General features: G+C 40.7%; 1 protein-coding gene across 4 annotated transcripts in view; it reads right to left on the bottom strand.

The window, feature by feature from the left end:
* The window catches only part of magixb (MAGI family member, X-linked b), a 72,642-nt gene that overhangs the window by 11,443 nt on the left and 43,256 nt on the right, over positions 1-17,943 (bottom strand). For all 4 annotated transcript variants that reach the window (XM_088332437.1, XM_088332436.1, XM_088332438.1 and 1 more), the window contains exons 6-12: positions 14,986-15,148; positions 13,997-14,061; positions 12,462-12,623; positions 9,483-9,978; positions 4,726-5,215; positions 3,359-3,422; positions 2,868-3,281 (exon numbers count right to left, since the gene is read on the bottom strand). In XM_088332437.1, coding sequence (XP_088188563.1) covers positions 2,868-3,281; positions 3,359-3,422; positions 4,726-5,215; positions 9,483-9,978; positions 12,462-12,623; positions 13,997-14,061; positions 14,986-15,148 — 1,854 coding nt within the window. The remainder of the gene's footprint in view (positions 1-2,867; positions 3,282-3,358; positions 3,423-4,725; positions 5,216-9,482; positions 9,979-12,461; positions 12,624-13,996; positions 14,062-14,985; positions 15,149-17,943) is intronic.

The raw sequence follows: 17,943 nt of genomic DNA, 5'->3' as shown, positions 1-17,943 counted from the left end.
ACATCCAGGGATCAAAAAGAACCTATATATACTGTATGTATGGTATATTGTATTCTAGTAACAGCGAGAGTTTTGCTCAAGGTGTTATTCAGTAAACTTGTCTTAATTTGTTTTTGTTTTAAGTGCCCTTCTTCACAAGAACCCTTTGTGCAAGCAACAGCTAACCGCTCTCAGTGTCCCTGTTTAACAGGTAAACCATTAACTATTTATTCAGACGAAGCATGACAATGGATAAAAATAGACAATTTTTAAGAGCTTCTCCACCAAGCTTAACTGCCTTTATTTCATTACATACCTTTTGGAAAACGGAGGACAGGAAACTAAAAAAAATTTAATACTCTTGTCCATTTTTCTCAACTCACAGCGACACATGCTTGTTTTAGGCCAGTAATCTGGATGGCCCAGCCAGAAATGGCAATCAGGTCAAAGCGGGCGCCAGTGAAGCTTTGCAAATGGTCTTATCTCATATAATACAACACGGAAACATCAACCTCTGCCAAAGTACGCATTCCGAACCCATGCTCACGTGCGGGCACATGCTCAATGCACTGAGACAGATGTGCTAAGACAAACACACACATAGCAGCACCACGATGCAGATGCATTATGCTGGGCTCTTTCCCATGAAAATGCATCCTCCCCTGGCATTCCAATGTAATCGCATAACAACCATCATGGTGACAAAGTGCCGCACTGACATTAACCAGTACTTGCCGGCATCCTCTCCTTTCCACCATCACGACACAGCCACTCAATATAGGCATCCCGGATCACCTCATGCATTCTGTTCAAGCAAAGCCAACATCTGAGATGAAAGATGACTGTTGATCCTAGGCAAGCAACATCTGTCGTATCTGTGACACACAATCATTCTAAATCAATGCCCATTACTGAATGTCTGCATTACATCATTTTCTGGTTTAGGACAAATAGAGCTTTTGGATAAATAAATAAATCAAGCTAAAGCTGGACCTTCTTTAAAATTTTGAGTACTTTGTATTCATAAGAATAATGGTCTCAGAATCTGAGAACATAACCATTTCCATCTTTTTTTCAATTTCGGCATAAAATATTCTTTTTTGCCTTATTTCTAAAATACTACAATAACATTGAATGCATTTACATCTGTACTATGTAAGCAACTTCTGCACAGTCACACAGTCGACATGCTTGGCTCACTCAACTCAAGACGTCAACTGATTTGACTTAAGACATCAGCATTTAAAACTAACAAAATATCTGAATAACAGTGAAAAAAGACTGCTGACCAGCAGCATCTGTGAATCAAAAACAAAAAAGGTAAAGTCAATGAAGTAAATCTTTACGTTTGGACTCCTTCACCGTCCTCAAAGCAGACTGAAGACGCTCCAGCATGGCTGCAGAAAGAGTTGACACGTCCAACACAGACAATGGAAAATCTTCACACCGTTGTCCACATTTGAGTTCGAACTCAAACGCAGGCTGTCCCCACCATGACACAGTAGCAGTTCTCTTAAGCAGTCAGCCAGCGTTAGGCAGAGCGGGAGGTGGGTGGTGGGAAGGGTGAGTTTTAATCTTTTGAAAAAACAGACCGGACATTTTTACTGCAGAGTAAAGGGTGGCGAGGGAGAGATTGGAGGGAAGAGGAGAGAGACAGAACAAGAGCGAGCGAATGAGAGAGAGATAGAGAGAGAGAGCAAGCGTCGTGGAGGCTTGCAACGCAGAAAGTGATGTTGAACGACAGGGACGACTTCATTGTGGGATGCGGCAGGAGAGAAATGAGAGAGATTGAGTAATGAAAAATGTGCAACGTGCGCCACTTGGCTGAGGCCACCAATTCAATTTAAGTGCATCGCAGCGGAACTGAAGCCAGCCAATTGAAGACAAAGGATGCTCAGGGGATATACATCATCGGGATGCTTTAATGCTAAACAATCAAGACAGCAGGAGACCCAACCCACATGGGACACTTGTAAGGTGGGAGCGCACATCTACGTGGCTCTAAACCCGTCATTAACAGGTCATCACATGCCTAAGGAATTCCAAACAATATATATCATCTAAATTTTTAAAACCAATCGTTCATATCTAAATTGTTGACAGTTCAAATGGAAACCTGAAGTCACTTGCAATTTCAAACATGGTCCCCCGCGGGCCCTTTCAGAATACCTCCTGGAAAGAGTTACCATGTGGATTGTATTTTTTGTTTTTTATTACTTTGTTAGTTCTTTACTGGCAGTCGCTGATGTTGTTCTACTATGAGTGCTTTTGCAGACTTAGATGTGGGATAGGAGCGACAAGGTTATCTTAGCACTAGTGAGCTGGTACAATAGTTTACAGATAATTTTGTAGCTTCAAGGGGTTAAGCACATTTTAGTTGATGCTTACATGAGCTGAGACCAACAATAGAGGACCTTCACTATGGGCACAGTGCAATTCAGCGTCTAATGTAGGATCATCACAAACTTTGATCAAGCTCTGTCTTTTCTCCTACCATACAGCTATTAGTCTGCAAAATAAGTTTAATTGGAAAAATGTAAAATCCAAACACAGATTGGACATGCTAACAGCATGTTCTAGTCTAATCTGTTAGCAAGAAGATCACCAATGTGGGTAGATTTTAGCACAGAAATAATTAAGCGTTCCAGATGCAACTTTTAGACTTCCTAAAACTAAGCTGCTGATCACCAAGCAATGCTTTCAATAAGATTTACAAGAACATCAGACTTGAATAATGAAGTTGTCTGCAAGATGTCAAACTAAGATAAAATTATGTAAACTAACTGGCAATTACATATATTTCAATACACTGTTTGCGTATGCCGCAATTATGCAAACACTCTGAATTATTATAATAAATTGGCCTATGTAAAATGTAATGTACTGACCTTTGGTGTTCTCTAGATCCTGTGAAGCAATGACAAAGCCGAACCCCTCCCCCGGTTTCCTCTTCAATTCCACATCGAATGATCTCAGGAGTCGGGATCTCTCATCTTCTCGCCTTTCTATGCCCAAATCTGGTTCTGTGATCTTTTCAGTATTGTCCTCCAAACCTGTGCTGATCCAATCTTTGGGCTCCATGGTCAAAGTGACCGGAATGGACTCCAAGAAGCTGGTGCTCTGGATCAGTGAGGAGCCTGACAGCGGTGGGGAAGGCGGGGTTCCAAATGACGTACAGGGCACGGGTAAGGCATTGGTGAAGACAGCGGCACTGTCCAAAGCACCGGGTGGGGGTGGTGGGCAGAGTAGTGGGGGCGGGAGCCTCCGAAAGGAACCAGGAGTGACGGTAGACTGATAGATACCTAATGAAGAAAATAAAAAAGTTGGAAATTGGTCAGAAGTCAAGAATCACTAAAGAAGAAATGTTTCAAAGTTGTACCTCCCCTGTACACCAACAAGGTGACTTCTCCCTGCTTTGTGTGCTCCTGAAGAACTGCTTGTACCTAAGAAAACAACATAATGCTCAATGTGAACAAAGACGTTCAAGAATTCACATCTTTTAACAGAGCAGTTGCATTCATGGCAGTAAAGGCGTCAGTAGAAGCATAGATACCACATTATTGGCTTGACTGTAAAACTTATTTTAACACTTATATATTCTGTGCTTTTTTTTTTCAAATGTCTTGGCATACAGTTACTGAAAAAGTGCAATCAAAATAGTATTCTTCTTGAACACTCTGTCCTAGTAATAAAGTATTTTTCCTTGCATTTATTAAGATGTGTATTTCTACTTCGACCAGTTTTAAAAAGGTTTTTCCTTTCATGAGTCGGTAGTGAGGAATTTTGACAGCAGCCTGGGCCATTTTAATTTCTAACAAATATTTTCAGCAGCCTGTGATATCGATTTCTCCACAAGAGATTAAAGTCAGTCAAAAACATATGTTAAGAATTGCTTGTAAGGACTAGATGTCGACAACATAGTTATTTTGGCTTTGGAAAAAATACAAAACTAGTGGGAAACTTATGTTATGCTTTAAAGAAAATTGTGGGATATGGGATACCCATAATTTTCAAGGTGCTCTATTTTGGTAACTTTACAGGAGAAATATTGCAGAAAAAAAGATATGTACCTGGTAAGAGTTCTTCTGACAGCAAGCAAAAAATTAACAAGACTATGGTACAAACAAGAGCTTCCTACCATAGAACAGTGGGTGTGCGTTATGGAAGAATTATTCGTAACGGAGAGGATGACATTTCAAATATGAATACAGGAGACCCAATACAAAGACACATCGAATGGAAAAATGGACCGACTTTCAAAAAATAAAGGACACCAATTCTGAACAATGAAAACTTGACTTTGAAAATGACTTGATCATGGTAGATATTTGTTGTCTTTTGTCTGTTGTATGTTCAAAAAGCTGAGATAACCTGAATCTTTGTGGGATTCATTACAGAATTATACTAATTTAGGTTTTTTTATTTTCGGCCTCCAAATAGGTCATGAGTTTCTTTGGAAGAAAAAAAAATCTAATTAAAAAGGTTTGAAACAGTAAAGACATCTAAAAAGAAGAAAAAATAATGTAGGGACCCTCTCCAGCAAGTTTTAGTGTTTTTTCTTATTCAACATGCCTGGAGCAAATGATCAGCTGATCAACAAGTTTGTGTAGGAGAGACGCGCTAAAGGAAGGCTGTTTCAAATGTGTGATTCTGGGGCATGAAGAAAAAAAAAGTGAGGACCTGTTTGTTTGGAATTCTTTGAATAGTAAGAAACATGTGTTGAAGTCTTAGTCTGACACTTCCTACCTGAGCAAGGCTTAGACTTTGCACATCAGCGCCGTTAATTTTGACAATAGCATCCCCTGGCTGCAGAGTGTTGCACTGCCTCCTGTCCCACACTCTCCTGACCACCGTCACGCTGCCCCCTGGCCCTCCGGCTGACAAGCTGAAGCCAAGGCCTCGATCGCCTTCCGCCTGCGCCAAAGCCACCGGCACCAACTCGCCTCCGCTGCCACCCGCACTGCCCGTCGAGCTGCCGTCGCTGTGGAAACCGTTCGGGTGTCGGTGGCGGAGTTGCAGGGGAGACGGATGCTGTCTGACAAGGCGGGTATGAACGCTGTGGGGGTCGCCAGGGGACGACGAGGGCCTCCCGGGCGACTGAGGCAGCGGCAAGCGGGACATAGGCAGTGTGCACGTGGATAGGTCGCTCTCTGATGACTTGATGGAAGCGCCGTAGCGCAAGGGGCGTTGGGGGGTTGACAGCGAGTTGTTGTTGTGATTACGAATCATTGAGGCCCTGATCGGGAAAAAGAAAAAAATGCAGTTGAGAAAATTTGGAACTTTGTTTCCCTCTGCCGCCATCTCCTGGTGTAGTCATAATTGGAGCTTTAGTCAACTCTTTCATGATGCACTTGCCAGTACGTGTATTTTTTTTTTTTCCATCTTTTTTGGGGTTTGGGTTGTTGTTTGGAATGTACTTAAGGAAGGCCTTGTATTACTTTCACCATTTTCACTTCACAATTAGAAATGAAAAAAAAAAAAACGTAGGGACATCGACATTAAATTAAGTTTATATGAACAGGAACTCAACAGCTCAGCATCCATAACTACACAACATGCAATAAGGCACCTAGCTAACAGTAGGATAAAACTATGCCACAGATAGAAATGAAAATAGGGGGAGAACCACAAAAAATATTGCTTGTCATGCCCTCTTCCATAATAACATCTTTCCACTCCTATTTATATACCTCGAGCCATTACGTCACTCTCCAGCACTCCCTTGAGACCACATTCCTCGAACCTGAGTTATTCCATACCGAACAACTCAGACAAAAGACGATAAAAGCAGATAGGTGCAGTGGAAAATAAAGCTAAAGAGCTCTTAGGCATGTGCGGAGAAAGAAAATATGTAGAGAACATTTTTAACTTTCAACTTTTTAAGGACACCTTTTAAACATTTCAGATTGTTGAGAATTATATGAAGACTATAATGTTGGGCCTCTATTTGAAATTTCCCGTTTTATTACTTTTTTGTCTTCTATTGGATTTACAGGAGTTTAAGTGAATTTGGTCTTTCAATTAAACTGCTTCATAAATCTTTGCCTCTGTAACTGTGACTTCAATTGAACGGACATGAAAAGCCACATGTAATATGCCAGTCGGCAACCCCCGGGCCGCGGACCACTACCGGGCTCGGTTTAATTTGGTACCAGGCCCTAAAGGAAAAAAAAAGTTCTGTTTTTTTGTTTTTGTTTTTTACCTCTTGTTGTTTTACCGACACAGCTACGTTCTAGACTGAGCTTCAACCAGGGCTTTGAGGTGGCATGTTTCCACTCAAATCAGTGTGGTTTGCACGGGCGGGCGCAGTTACCTGTCAAAAAAGCGCCTGCCACACTGGGAACAGGGTTTTCCTGTCCACTGAAGATTCAGTGAAGGATGAATCAAACCAAACGTTTGCACTCATAATCAGTGTTCCCTCTAAGCTGCGCGCGTGCGCAACTGCTCACTGCTCACACATTCTCGGCGCACAAGAAAATCTAGCCAGCGCACAAAAATGAGGGCTTAAAATTACTAATTAAGAAGCGACTTAAGTCAAATTTACAGTGCATGAAGGTAAAAATACACGGGTTCTCCTGACGTTGTGTCCTAAATGCGGTATTTTGAAGTCGAGCCGAAGTAGAACGAAGTTGAGTAAAGTTAGTAGTTTGTCGAGAACCGGCTTCTTCGGCTCGGCTCATTAAAAGGAACCGACTCTTTTGGGTCCTAAACGGCTATTCAGGTTGTTTTTGCTTCTTTAATCCCAACATGACAAAATATTATGTAAAATTATGCACAAAATGACTTAAAGGAAGGGGGAATAGAACAAAAAAGAAAAAAATACCGAAATGAAAAAGTAGTGAAAAGCTGCGAAAAAAAAGAAACAAAAGGAAGAGAAAAAAAGAAGGAAACATTTAGAAAAAAGCCAGAAAAAAAGAAAAGAAAGAAATGTAGGAAAAAAGTAAATAGAGAACAAAAAGAAAAAAGTAACAGCTCGGAAAAAATAACCACAATGAGATTTTTTTTAAAGGAATTTTTAAAAAAGTAAAAAAAAAAAAAAACACGGAAAAAAGAAGAAAAATTTGTGTTGCATTCAAATAATTTCCAATTATATCAAGTGAATCTTGAATTGTGCTTCCACTAAAAAATATGATTAAGTACAGTTCTGTATCTTACAACCGACTAAATAAGCCCCCAAAAATGTTAATATTATGCGACAAAATATATCAGGAAATAAAACGAAATGGATATCTTGTGAAAGAATTGTAAGGACAAACGACGTTTGTAGGCCGTACAACCTTTGCAATAGTGCATGAGTCAATTCATTCGAAAGAGAAATATAATTTTGCATTGCCGAAAACTCAGCAAAATGTAAATGATGTCAAGTTTTGGACATGTTTGCTAATGACTTAGTTGCCACACTTGGGATTGCTGTTGCTCACTGTTGTTTCAAGCGTTGCTCACCGACTTTGTGTGAACACTCAGACCCGTGAAAAATTAGAGGGAACATTGCTCATAACTAATCAGTGTGGAGAATTGTCAACTGCAGCCATACATCCCTGAGCCAAGAACAGGACAGAACCAAATAATAGCAGAAAGCTTTTTGCAAGATGAGTTCATTTAGTGAGTTTGTATTTTGCTTGGCACATGGACCGGCGTGACACGACGTTTTGCGTTAAATGGTACAACGGTTACCAGAGTGTGTTGGTATAAGCACGTCCGCCTCACAGTTACATGGTTTGATTCCAGCTACCAGCCTCCTTATGTGGAGTTCACGTGTTTTCCCCGTGCTCTTGGGCACTCCGGCTTCCTCCCAGATTCCAAAAATATGGCTGGGATGGAGTCAGCACTTCCGCTATACTTGTTAGGATAAAATGAATGAATGTGATTTTGGTGTGATGTTATGAGGAAATCTAAATGTTCTGTCTCGGGGACTTGTATTTGGAGAATGTATTTGCAAATTTTGATCAATTATGCACAGCATTTGGTTTAAATGGCTCTGAATTTTTCTGGTTCTTTAAGCTACGTGAATTTGCTTGAACACATACATTATGCTTTCCACAGAGCCCAAATCCCTCAAGGATTGACTTGCCTTTGCGGCAACTCATCCACCTAAAAGTACGGTCTCCGCTAACTATATTATTTTGTGTGAAAACAAATAATCTCAAGAGTTTTGGAAAAAGGCCTTCATAGCCGTTCTCCACAAATCGCGCAAGGCTGGCTCCTATTCGATTTTCGGTGCTCCACAGACTCCATGATAGCAAACACAGACGCCATAAGATGAACATTGCAACAGGTGCTTTCGAAGTCCTTGTCATCTAACTCATATGTTTTGGTCATGTCTTAAAATTATTGAATATTGGAGATCATTTTTTTGGGGTACATTGCCGATAGTTTAGAAAAAACATAAATCCATTGCTGCGCATAGCCATCATTGGCAGGTTCCCTGACAATCTTTTGACAAGTTATTGAGGATAACATTTTAGCTTTCGCTTTGATGACAGCCTGTAGGAGGATACGGCTTTTGCGGAAGTCATCAGTACCACCTGCCTTTAAAACAAGCTACACGCTATGTTCTTTTTGCTCAAATTAGAAAAAAATCTAATTTTATCTTCGAGGATTAGACAGTAAATTCTATACTGATTGGGAACTTTTGCGCCATTATTTTGGAATGCTCCCACCTGAAAACATAGTATAGTAGATCAGGGTCTGTTGAGGGCTAAATCTAAATTGTGTCACAAAATTCTAAATTATACGAAAAAATAAAAAGGTATTATTGTAGGGAATATCTGTATCTTCATGAAGCCTTGAACCAGACCAAAAGCATTTTATATTAGATTGACCAATAACAGACAGCTATTTTAGGGACATAGCTTGACATACGCACAAACGCCGCCAAGTTTGGATTTAATTTAATTTATTCATTATTGATGACATTTAGTGGGGAAAACACAGTAACAGGGAGAAGAAAAAACATCTTATTCCTCACCATAAAGTATAAACAGTAGGATAACTGATTTGAATATAGATACAAAAATATTCACAGAAGAACAATGGCGATAAGATGATGAAGATGCTGTATCAAGGTCAGATCCTGCTACCGGTATTCATGGAAACCAGTACTATCTGTTTCATGTGGAAGAGCAAACCCCTACCCAAAGCAAACGTCCTGGAAAGGGATGAGCGCCACCGTTTGTACTTCCAAAAGACACACAACAGGAAGCGGTGTCCCGACGACCCTGGCAGCCAAACCGTGAACAAACATGTTAAATGCGGCCCTTGCAGTGAGATTATTGTCAGACAATCAACTGGTCTGTGATTTAGAAAAGGTTGTACTGTACTTTATGCTATATGTATTTTTGGATCCCCGTTGTTTAAAGCACTTTGCCACCATCTCGTGGCATTGACGCATACTTACAAAAAAAAAACCTCTCAAGGAGGACTTGCAGTTGCTCGGTAGATTTTGCTATTCCTATCCAGACAGCAGAGCACAATGCACATTTAGGTTTTTGTGCGTTTCTTACCTGTGTGAGCCAATGGCAGACACAATTTCACTGTCACTCTGGCTGGCCAGTGTCGGGTCAAGCGATTGCAGCCGGGCAAAAGTCCTCAAAGAGCGAGGCGGCCGCATGAGGGGAGGCGAAGCCGAATGGCTCAAACTGGAGCGTCTCACTGACAACCACCTGCCGGAAAAGTCGTTCACTTTGACATCGTGGAGCACACTGGGCTCCACGTTGACCCTTTCAAGGCTGTTCAGAAGACTGCAGTGGGCAATGGGAGTCTGGCGGCGAGGAGGCCCGTGAAGAGACTCGGGCTGTGAGGTTGTGGCAAGTGGGACGGGGTCGTCGCCAGACGAATCTTGCTCTTTTGGGCATCCGTCAGGGTTGTACAGCATGGGGTATCCTCGTCTCACAGCTATATCTACACCGTGGCCCGTGGGGATTGACTTGAGCAGCTCCACCACTGTCTTGTGAGATGCTCCAAGCACACAAATATCATTGACATACACCAGGATGTCCGCTGTTAAAGCACATAGAAACAATTCAAACAATACCGACGTGAGGGTGAATTTGAAATTTCAATCAATTAGAAAAAAACGTCTGTGTGTTAAAGTCTCTAGTAGGAAGAATGTCACTGAAAATGTGCAAAAAATAAAAAAACTAAACTAAACAAAAACCTTAACTGAAACCACAGAATAAAAAGGTGCATATTATATCTGCCACATATGAGATCAACGATACACTTTTAAAACTCAATTAAGACAGACAGACAGGCGTTTGGAACGTATGAACAACTCTTATCTTGACAGAATTATCGATTCTCTTTCCCAATAGAAACTTGGGTTGGACAGTCTTGTAAAATACATGTGGCGATTGGTAGGTAAAAGAAAAGAAAGGTTTAGAATGTGAAGTGATTTCTCACAGTGCAAGTTCGGCTTTTGCCAGAGTAGAAATTCTTCTTGTTTGGAAATGTTGTAAACTGTTTGAGTATTCGAGCATATTGTGTTGCCCCAAAAAATGTTATTTATTTTTTTATTAATTTTTTTATTCATTTATTTATTAATTCTTTGAACTCATTTAGTTTTATTAAATTGACATTGTGATGCTCCCTCTTCCTTGTGTACCACCACCATTTATATGGTTGTCTGGAGACAACCGCCTTAATTTTTGTTTCACATGAGTGAGTTAATGAATGAATACTGTATTTGAATTAATATTAAGGTGCTGCTTTTGATATTAAAATCTTGAAGTTGTGAGAAATTATCTCTGTAGGTTTTGATGTCATTCCCTTTGCTTCTATTCGTGAAATGAGTTGAGTTCATCACACCGTTTAGTGCTCATATTTTAACGGGTAATGATATAATGCAATAAATATGCAATGGTTTGTATGTCAAAAACTCAGAAGTCTGGTCACAAGGGACTCACATGTTGGCCTGGAGAGGGATAAGTGCCACCGGGCTGTACTTGCCCATACACACCACAGGAAATGGTGCTCCTACGACCCTTGTGGTTAAGAGCTTCAACCAACAAACGAACAATATAACGTCAATATCAATAACCTTGATAGAAATGTTGAGGTCGTAAAGCCTCTGTGTATTTATCATGGAAAACAGGATTGAACACTTTGATGTCTTTTCATACATATTTACGTAACTGTCTTGATTAGCACGGTTAAATACACTCATACACAGTCTGATTGGTTGTTCCCTTAAATTCAAAAAAAGAAAAATGACTTTGTAGATGTCTAATTGGGTTAAAGTGCGGGTTAACACTAGATACATAGACATCTGCCTATTTATACTTTGAGAGCCACTAATCCTCAAACTCTGTTGATTAACACATATCGACACCATCGCTCCCTGTGGACAGTCTGCACTCCGCTTGAGCTTGTTCAGATATTTCTGCTCCAGCGTGTTTACGTAGGTTGCATATGTGTGCGATATGATCGGCGGATTAAAGGGCGCTATCGAGGGGGATTAATGGCTGATTACGATTTACGCTTTCTGCGGGAGGAACGCAATTTTCAGTATAATCCTAAATCGAAGCAGAGAGACGAAATTTTGAAAGGTCTTTGCAGTACTTCAGGTCCTTCAAGCGCATAATGTGCTTTAAGCATGAAATGATCTAATTGGGTCAAAATTGAGGACAGTGGCGCCATGCAATACGACTCACTTGGTTTGTGAGTTAATGCGGTGTTGTGTGGATCACATTTTTTCAACTAATTTGTTTAGTGGCATGCGGTGCACAATCTTGGTAAGGTCTATAAACTGTTTCCTGTTTCCTTGTTCCCTGTCCCCTACACTGGACCCATAGGGGCTATGTCAGAATGCTCTTGTTGGACTTCAGCTCTGCATTTAACACCGTTGTCCTGGAGATCAGGGTGGAGAAACTGTGAAACTTGGCCGCCACATCTTTTCCACCCTGACATTGAACACAGGATCCCCTCCAAAGGATGAATGCTGAGCACTTTACAGTTTTTTTCTTAGCCTTTTATCTTGGTGGTGTTTTTATCTTTGAAAATGTTATTACATGTATACCATGGAGCGCCATGTCCAATTTCATTGCATAACATATTTCTCGGCGTTGATATCAATGAAAATAAAGACAATTCAATTCTTTGAATTATGTTTTTTCTTTACTTTGTATGGTCCTATTTCTAAAACTATGAAATATTTTTCAATTGTTTTTTTATTTGCTAAAATTGTTTTAATGTTGAGTAATTTTATCCTAGTCAATGAATCCAGGTGGGTAGAATGGACAGTCATTAGAAGAAAACCATAGAAATAACGATTTGAGCAATTGTTCATAGCGCTTTTTCACACCCACCATGTAAACTTTAAATGGCCAACCCATTCCTTGAGAGCCGCATGTCCTGCATGTTTTTAGAATTGCTCTACTCTAATACAGCTTATTTCAATTACCTGGATTATTATCCATAATGTTCCTATTTTATTTCCTTGTAGTTCTAGATGAATGTGTCTAGTGAATGGTGTCATAGCTGACCTGTTTTGAGGGCCGAGGGTCCGCTGGAGGTGACACTGTAGACCTGAAGGAACTCTCTGGGCTTACTGCCCCCAACGATGTTGAAGCCAAAGCCTCTGGAACCTTTAATCAAATGTGTGCACACAAGAAAACCCTGAAGCTCTTCGGGGTACTCGGTGAACCCTGCAAAAACAGGGACACAAAAAAAAAAAACGTAAGATGGCCTGGACCGAGACTTCCAGAGGGAGGCAATCATCCAGCCAAGTGTCAAAAGACGTCCGCGGGGCAGCATTGGTACACGAGAGCAGTAGAGCACTTTCAATTGCAACTTAATGCTTGTTGACGAGTTTGTGAGGAAGGAAAGAGTCAAAGTGTGCCAGATGGAGAGTGCCAAAAATAGTTGACTAAGTTAGCATGCAAATAAAGTGAGCCTAACCATCCATTTTTAAATGGGATTTATCCTCATTTGAGTCACCATGGAGAGAGGGAAGATTCCTGCACACGCTGGCAAGAACCGCACTAAACAGATTTTTGTCATACAGTGCAAAGCTCAGTCACAACATTCCCTATGCACTTTTTATGACTTTAACAACATTTTTGTAAGGTCTTTAAACACAAATGTTAAGTCATTAAAAATACATTCAAAAGCTCAAAATTGTGAGAACCATGGAAGCGTATACTATCGCAGAAACAGTGCCGTTAATAGTAAACAAATCCTGTATTTCCAAACAGATTTAACAATCAAATTAGTATACATAGCAAAAGATATCCATTATAAAATGTTGCCTTTAACATTAGACAATATAGCAAAGCCTTTGCAAACTTTAACAACATTTTTGTAAGGTCTTTAAACACAAATGTTAAGTCATTAAAAATACATTCAAAAGCTCAAAATTGTGAGAAACATGGAAGCGTATACTATCGCAGAAACAGTGCCGTTAAGAGTAAACAAATCCTGTATTTCCAAACAGATTTAACAATCAAATTAGTATACATAGCAAAAGATATCCATTATAAAATGTTGCCTTTAAAATTATACAATATAGCAAAGCCTTTACAAACTTGTTTGTTTTTTCAAATACAGTTTTAAATAAATGACTAAGTCCCCATCTAGCGCCCAGCAGTAGGATAACACAAAGAACAAACAAGTGGCGGAAACAATTCACAAAATAGTCACATGCCAATCTTCTGTAAAGAGCATTCCCATATTTTCAAATATACTAATCTTTAATTCTTTAATATACGTGATACTGTTGGGACATTTTCCACAAATGTAGCCATTCATGTTATTAATGCCCTAAAATAATGTGAGGACTGTGGCGCTTTCCTCATTTAGTAAGCCTGGCACAATGCCACGGCCACCGAGCTTTCAGCCTTAATCACTCAGCCGTCCCAGGTCAGCCAACAGCTCGTTCCATCTCATTTGACTTTAAACAGCTGGCTGTTACTGTTACTTTCATACTTGACAAATATGTGGCATCGTTTAGGCTGCTCGTCTCTTTTTTCGTTAATAATGAGCGCAAATGGCATGGAAAAGAAGATACAAAGAGCCTCACATTCGTTTTGGTAGAGTGACTCCCTGCTAGGAGCTCGAGGACTCTGCCAGCTGGTCCTCTTGTGGCTTTTGAACACAAAAGGGGAAGCAAAAGGAAATAAGAATCGTCACATTAGAAACACACGAAAAACACCTGTGTGCTGGTTAACAGTGACTCAATCTTTTAACTACCTCTGGATCATTTAAACAACTGACTGGTTTAGGAATTTTGATTTTATAAATTAAATGGTAACGTTTTGATTTATATCACGTTTCCCCAAACAAGACAAGAAATCTTATATAATAAAATGTCCACTAATCTAAAAAGACGTTTACCAAATTAAAACTTTTTTACTCATGGCCGCCATCAATGCAGCCTCTGTTAGCAGGTTCATGGTGCGTGTGCAAGTACGTGCACTCGAATAAACTCTTGGTTTTTTTTTTATCTTTCTTGAAGTTATTTGCCAGTTTTGTGCACTGCATCATTTTGAAAGTTTCACTGTATTGATCATTCTTGCATCACTTTCGATGCACATCATCCAAAATTCATCAGTCTCATTCAAGCTCTCAATATGGATTATTAGTGGATAAGGCAATTGGAATATACTTTATATCAATGCCTCTCAATTATTTTCTGTCACGCCACATGACCGACCTGCCCCCCTTCGGAAGAAGAAATTCCCCTCTCCCCAATCACCTCCGTCCATAACAAATCTGCCTTTTGGTGCGATTTAGCTAGACAAAACCTCAATCCTCTTAACAGCAAGATTGGGTTGTAATGTCACGAAGTGACAGCCTAATTTATTTAGCTTCATGCTGTCCGCTGCCAACATCTTTAACACAACAAGCAAAGTGCTCTTTGCTCGTCTTCCTGCATGGTCGCAGTGAAGGGCTACCTATGCTTCGTCAAACTTTCTCGTCTTAGCTTGTGGGAGACCTTTGTTTGTCTCTGTACCCAGCCTCTCTTTGCCCGTCTCTGTATCCGTGTTAAAAGGAAGCAAAAGCACTGACTGGAAGTAGTGAGACTCTCCCGGGTCGCTGAAGGACTGCTCCCAGTGGTCAGACATCACACCTCTGCCCCTGGCTGCCGCACTGCCACTCACAAAGCCATTCTCTAGGACACAAGCCGCCCTGCCGTTCGATGCCCGGCACCCAGCGGGTGAGCGCTGGCCCCCTGTAAGTCAGAAGAAAATAAATAAATCAGAAGAGGAAAGGTGACATGTCATGGAAAAAAATGCAGAACATGCTGAAAATGACAGCGACGCACTGATGCCGACTTTCCTGCGGTGACTAAAAAGACCTGAGGTCAGCATTTGTGTCGATTTACTCCTCCCATGTGTGAGAGGGCATGCATACCACACACAGAAGAAAGCTTTTCATTTTACCTTTTATTTATCCTTGAAAATGTCCTTTATCCATAGGCGACAAGGTGGGTGTGAGTGATGTTGGTTACAAGAAGCCTTTGGCACATCCTTACTTAGAGCATTGGGTTGAGTCCAAAAGATGACTATTCCCCTTCAACCACACCCACATGAACTATTTCATTCATACTGGGCGAATGTATTGTGGTGGTAGGCACTGATTGGCAGCCACAATTTCGTCAGTCTGCCCCAAGGCAGATCTGGCCACGTAGTGTTTACAGCCACTGGAATTTGTAAATGTTTGAGTGGAGAAATAACATGTCTTTTTTAGGGGTTTGAGTGTGGAAAACACTGTGTTATACATCATATGTATCCACCTATTTGTTTTCTGAAATGCTTATCTTTACTTGGGCCGTGGTGGAGCTGATGCCCAACCCAGCCCTCTCCAGGCAGTGGATACCCTAAACTGATTGCAGCCTGTCACAACCCTATGTAGTATTAATATAATTATTTTCTACAAGCATGACCTCTAATAAATAGCCATTCATAAGTAATTCACTGCTGAGTGTAAGACTAAAACTACATTGCAGGAAGCTGCCGCTGACTTTCTACAGCTCGTCTATCGAAAGCAGGCTGAGATATTGCTTTTATATCTGGTACGAGAGCTGCACTGAGGCAGACTGAGGGAGGCTGCAGAGGACATTGAAAGCCTCACAGCACATCATTGCCTACCCTCTCCCCTCCCTGATGGGCATCTACTCCACTTGATGCCCCAGCAGAGACCAAACCATCATCCATGACAGGTTAAATCCATGTGCCCAGCTTTTTGATCTGCTGCCTATGGGAAGGCGCTACTGGAGCTTTAGTGTTACCTGTGGTGTTCCGCAGGGTCCAGGACTTGCCCCCCTTCTTTTCAGCATTTACATGCTCCCATTAGGTGATATTATTCGCAAGTATAATATCAGTTTCCATTGCTACGCAGATGACACTCAACTATATCTTCCGATGGAGGAATCTGCCACACTACACTGGGGAAATTTGGAGGCCTGCCTCAATGAGATAAAAGAATGTCACTCAACTTCTTGCGCCTTAACTCTGAAAAGACTGAAATGTTAGTTATTGGTCCATTTAAATGCAGTGACTTGTTTTCAAAAACTGCTCGGAACATTGACAAATGTAATATCACCCAGAGTGATTCAGTCAAAAATGTAGGTGTCATATTTGACCCAAATCTGTCCTTTCAAACACACGTTAAGAATATTACTAGAACAGCTTTTTTTCTATCTTCGCAACATTGCTAAAATTCGTCCTATGCTGTCTCAGTCGGATGCAGAGATGATAATTTATGCGTTTGTTACCTTCCGTCTCGATTACTCTAATGCTTTACTCTTTGGTCTCCCGAAGTCCAAAATCAAGAGCCTTCAGCTGGTACAAAATGCTGCAGCGAGGTTTTTAACTGAGACAAGAAAGTTTGATCACATAACCCTGATTTTAGCTAACCGTCATTGGCTCCCTGTCAGCTTAAGATGTGATTTTAAGGCTCTGTTGGTAGTATACAAAATCATGCGAGGACTTGCTCCCTCATATCTTTCAGATTTAATTTCCCACTATGTTACGCTTCGGAGCCATTGCTCTGAAAATGCTGGTTTACTAGTGATCCCAAGAGCCAAGAAGAGATCCGCAGGTTCGAAAACATTCTCCATTCGGGCCCCGGTGCTGTGGAATGCTCTTCGCCCTGAGTTTCGATCTGCAACCTCAGTGGAAATGTTTAAATCTAAGCTTAAAACACACTTCTATTCTATAGCATATGAATAATCTTTATTTTATGTTTACAATATCTGTGTATTATTTGTTATTGCAACATTAATTTCAACCTGGTCATCCTGGAAGGCGGATTACCTCATGTGCAGTCCCTTCTCAAGGTTTCTTCATTTTCCTCATGATGAGGTTTTTGAGTTTTTCCTTGCCCTCATGTAGGTTTAGATCAGGGGATGGTGTCATAATAGTCTGCGGTTTGCAATAATCTGTGGTCCGTGTAGCCATTTGAGACTCTTTGTGATTAAGGACTATATACAAATAAACATGACTTGACTTGGAGCATCAAAAACAGTATTAGGAACAGTTTCTTTCCAAAAGACATTCCCACCCTGAACTCCCAACTACAGCCTCAATGGGCATAATGCAGTGTACAAACGGCCACTGTGAATTTACACCTATTTATTATATATCATTAATATAGTTTTTAGCCTTTTTATCCTTGTCTTGGGATAAAGAGGTTGCAGGTTCAATTCCCTGCTCCTCCGTGTTATATGTCGAAGTGCCCTTGGGCAAGACACTGAATCCCTAATGCCCCCAATAAGCAGGTAAGTGCCTTGCATGGTTGACTCCCTATTGGTGTGTGAGTGTGTGTGTGAATGGGTAGGTGTGAAGCACATTGTAAAGCACTTTGGAAGCTCTTGATTGATTTGAAAAGCGCTATTTAAATGCAAACCATTTACCCTTTACCATTTGTCCACATTTGTACCTTTTTAATTTATTTTACTTGCACTAAAAGAGGAATCCCTGAAATTTGGTTAAATTGTTGTAGAATAGGCCAAACATTCATTCA

Source organism: Urocampus carinirostris, chromosome 3 (genome assembly GCF_059441175.1).
Source record: "Urocampus carinirostris isolate Australia breed hairy pipefish chromosome 3, RoL_Ucar_1.0, whole genome shotgun sequence".
Lineage (NCBI taxonomy): Eukaryota > Metazoa > Chordata > Actinopteri > Syngnathiformes > Syngnathidae > Urocampus > Urocampus carinirostris.
This window is presented reverse-complemented; position numbering and strand designations above follow the sequence as displayed.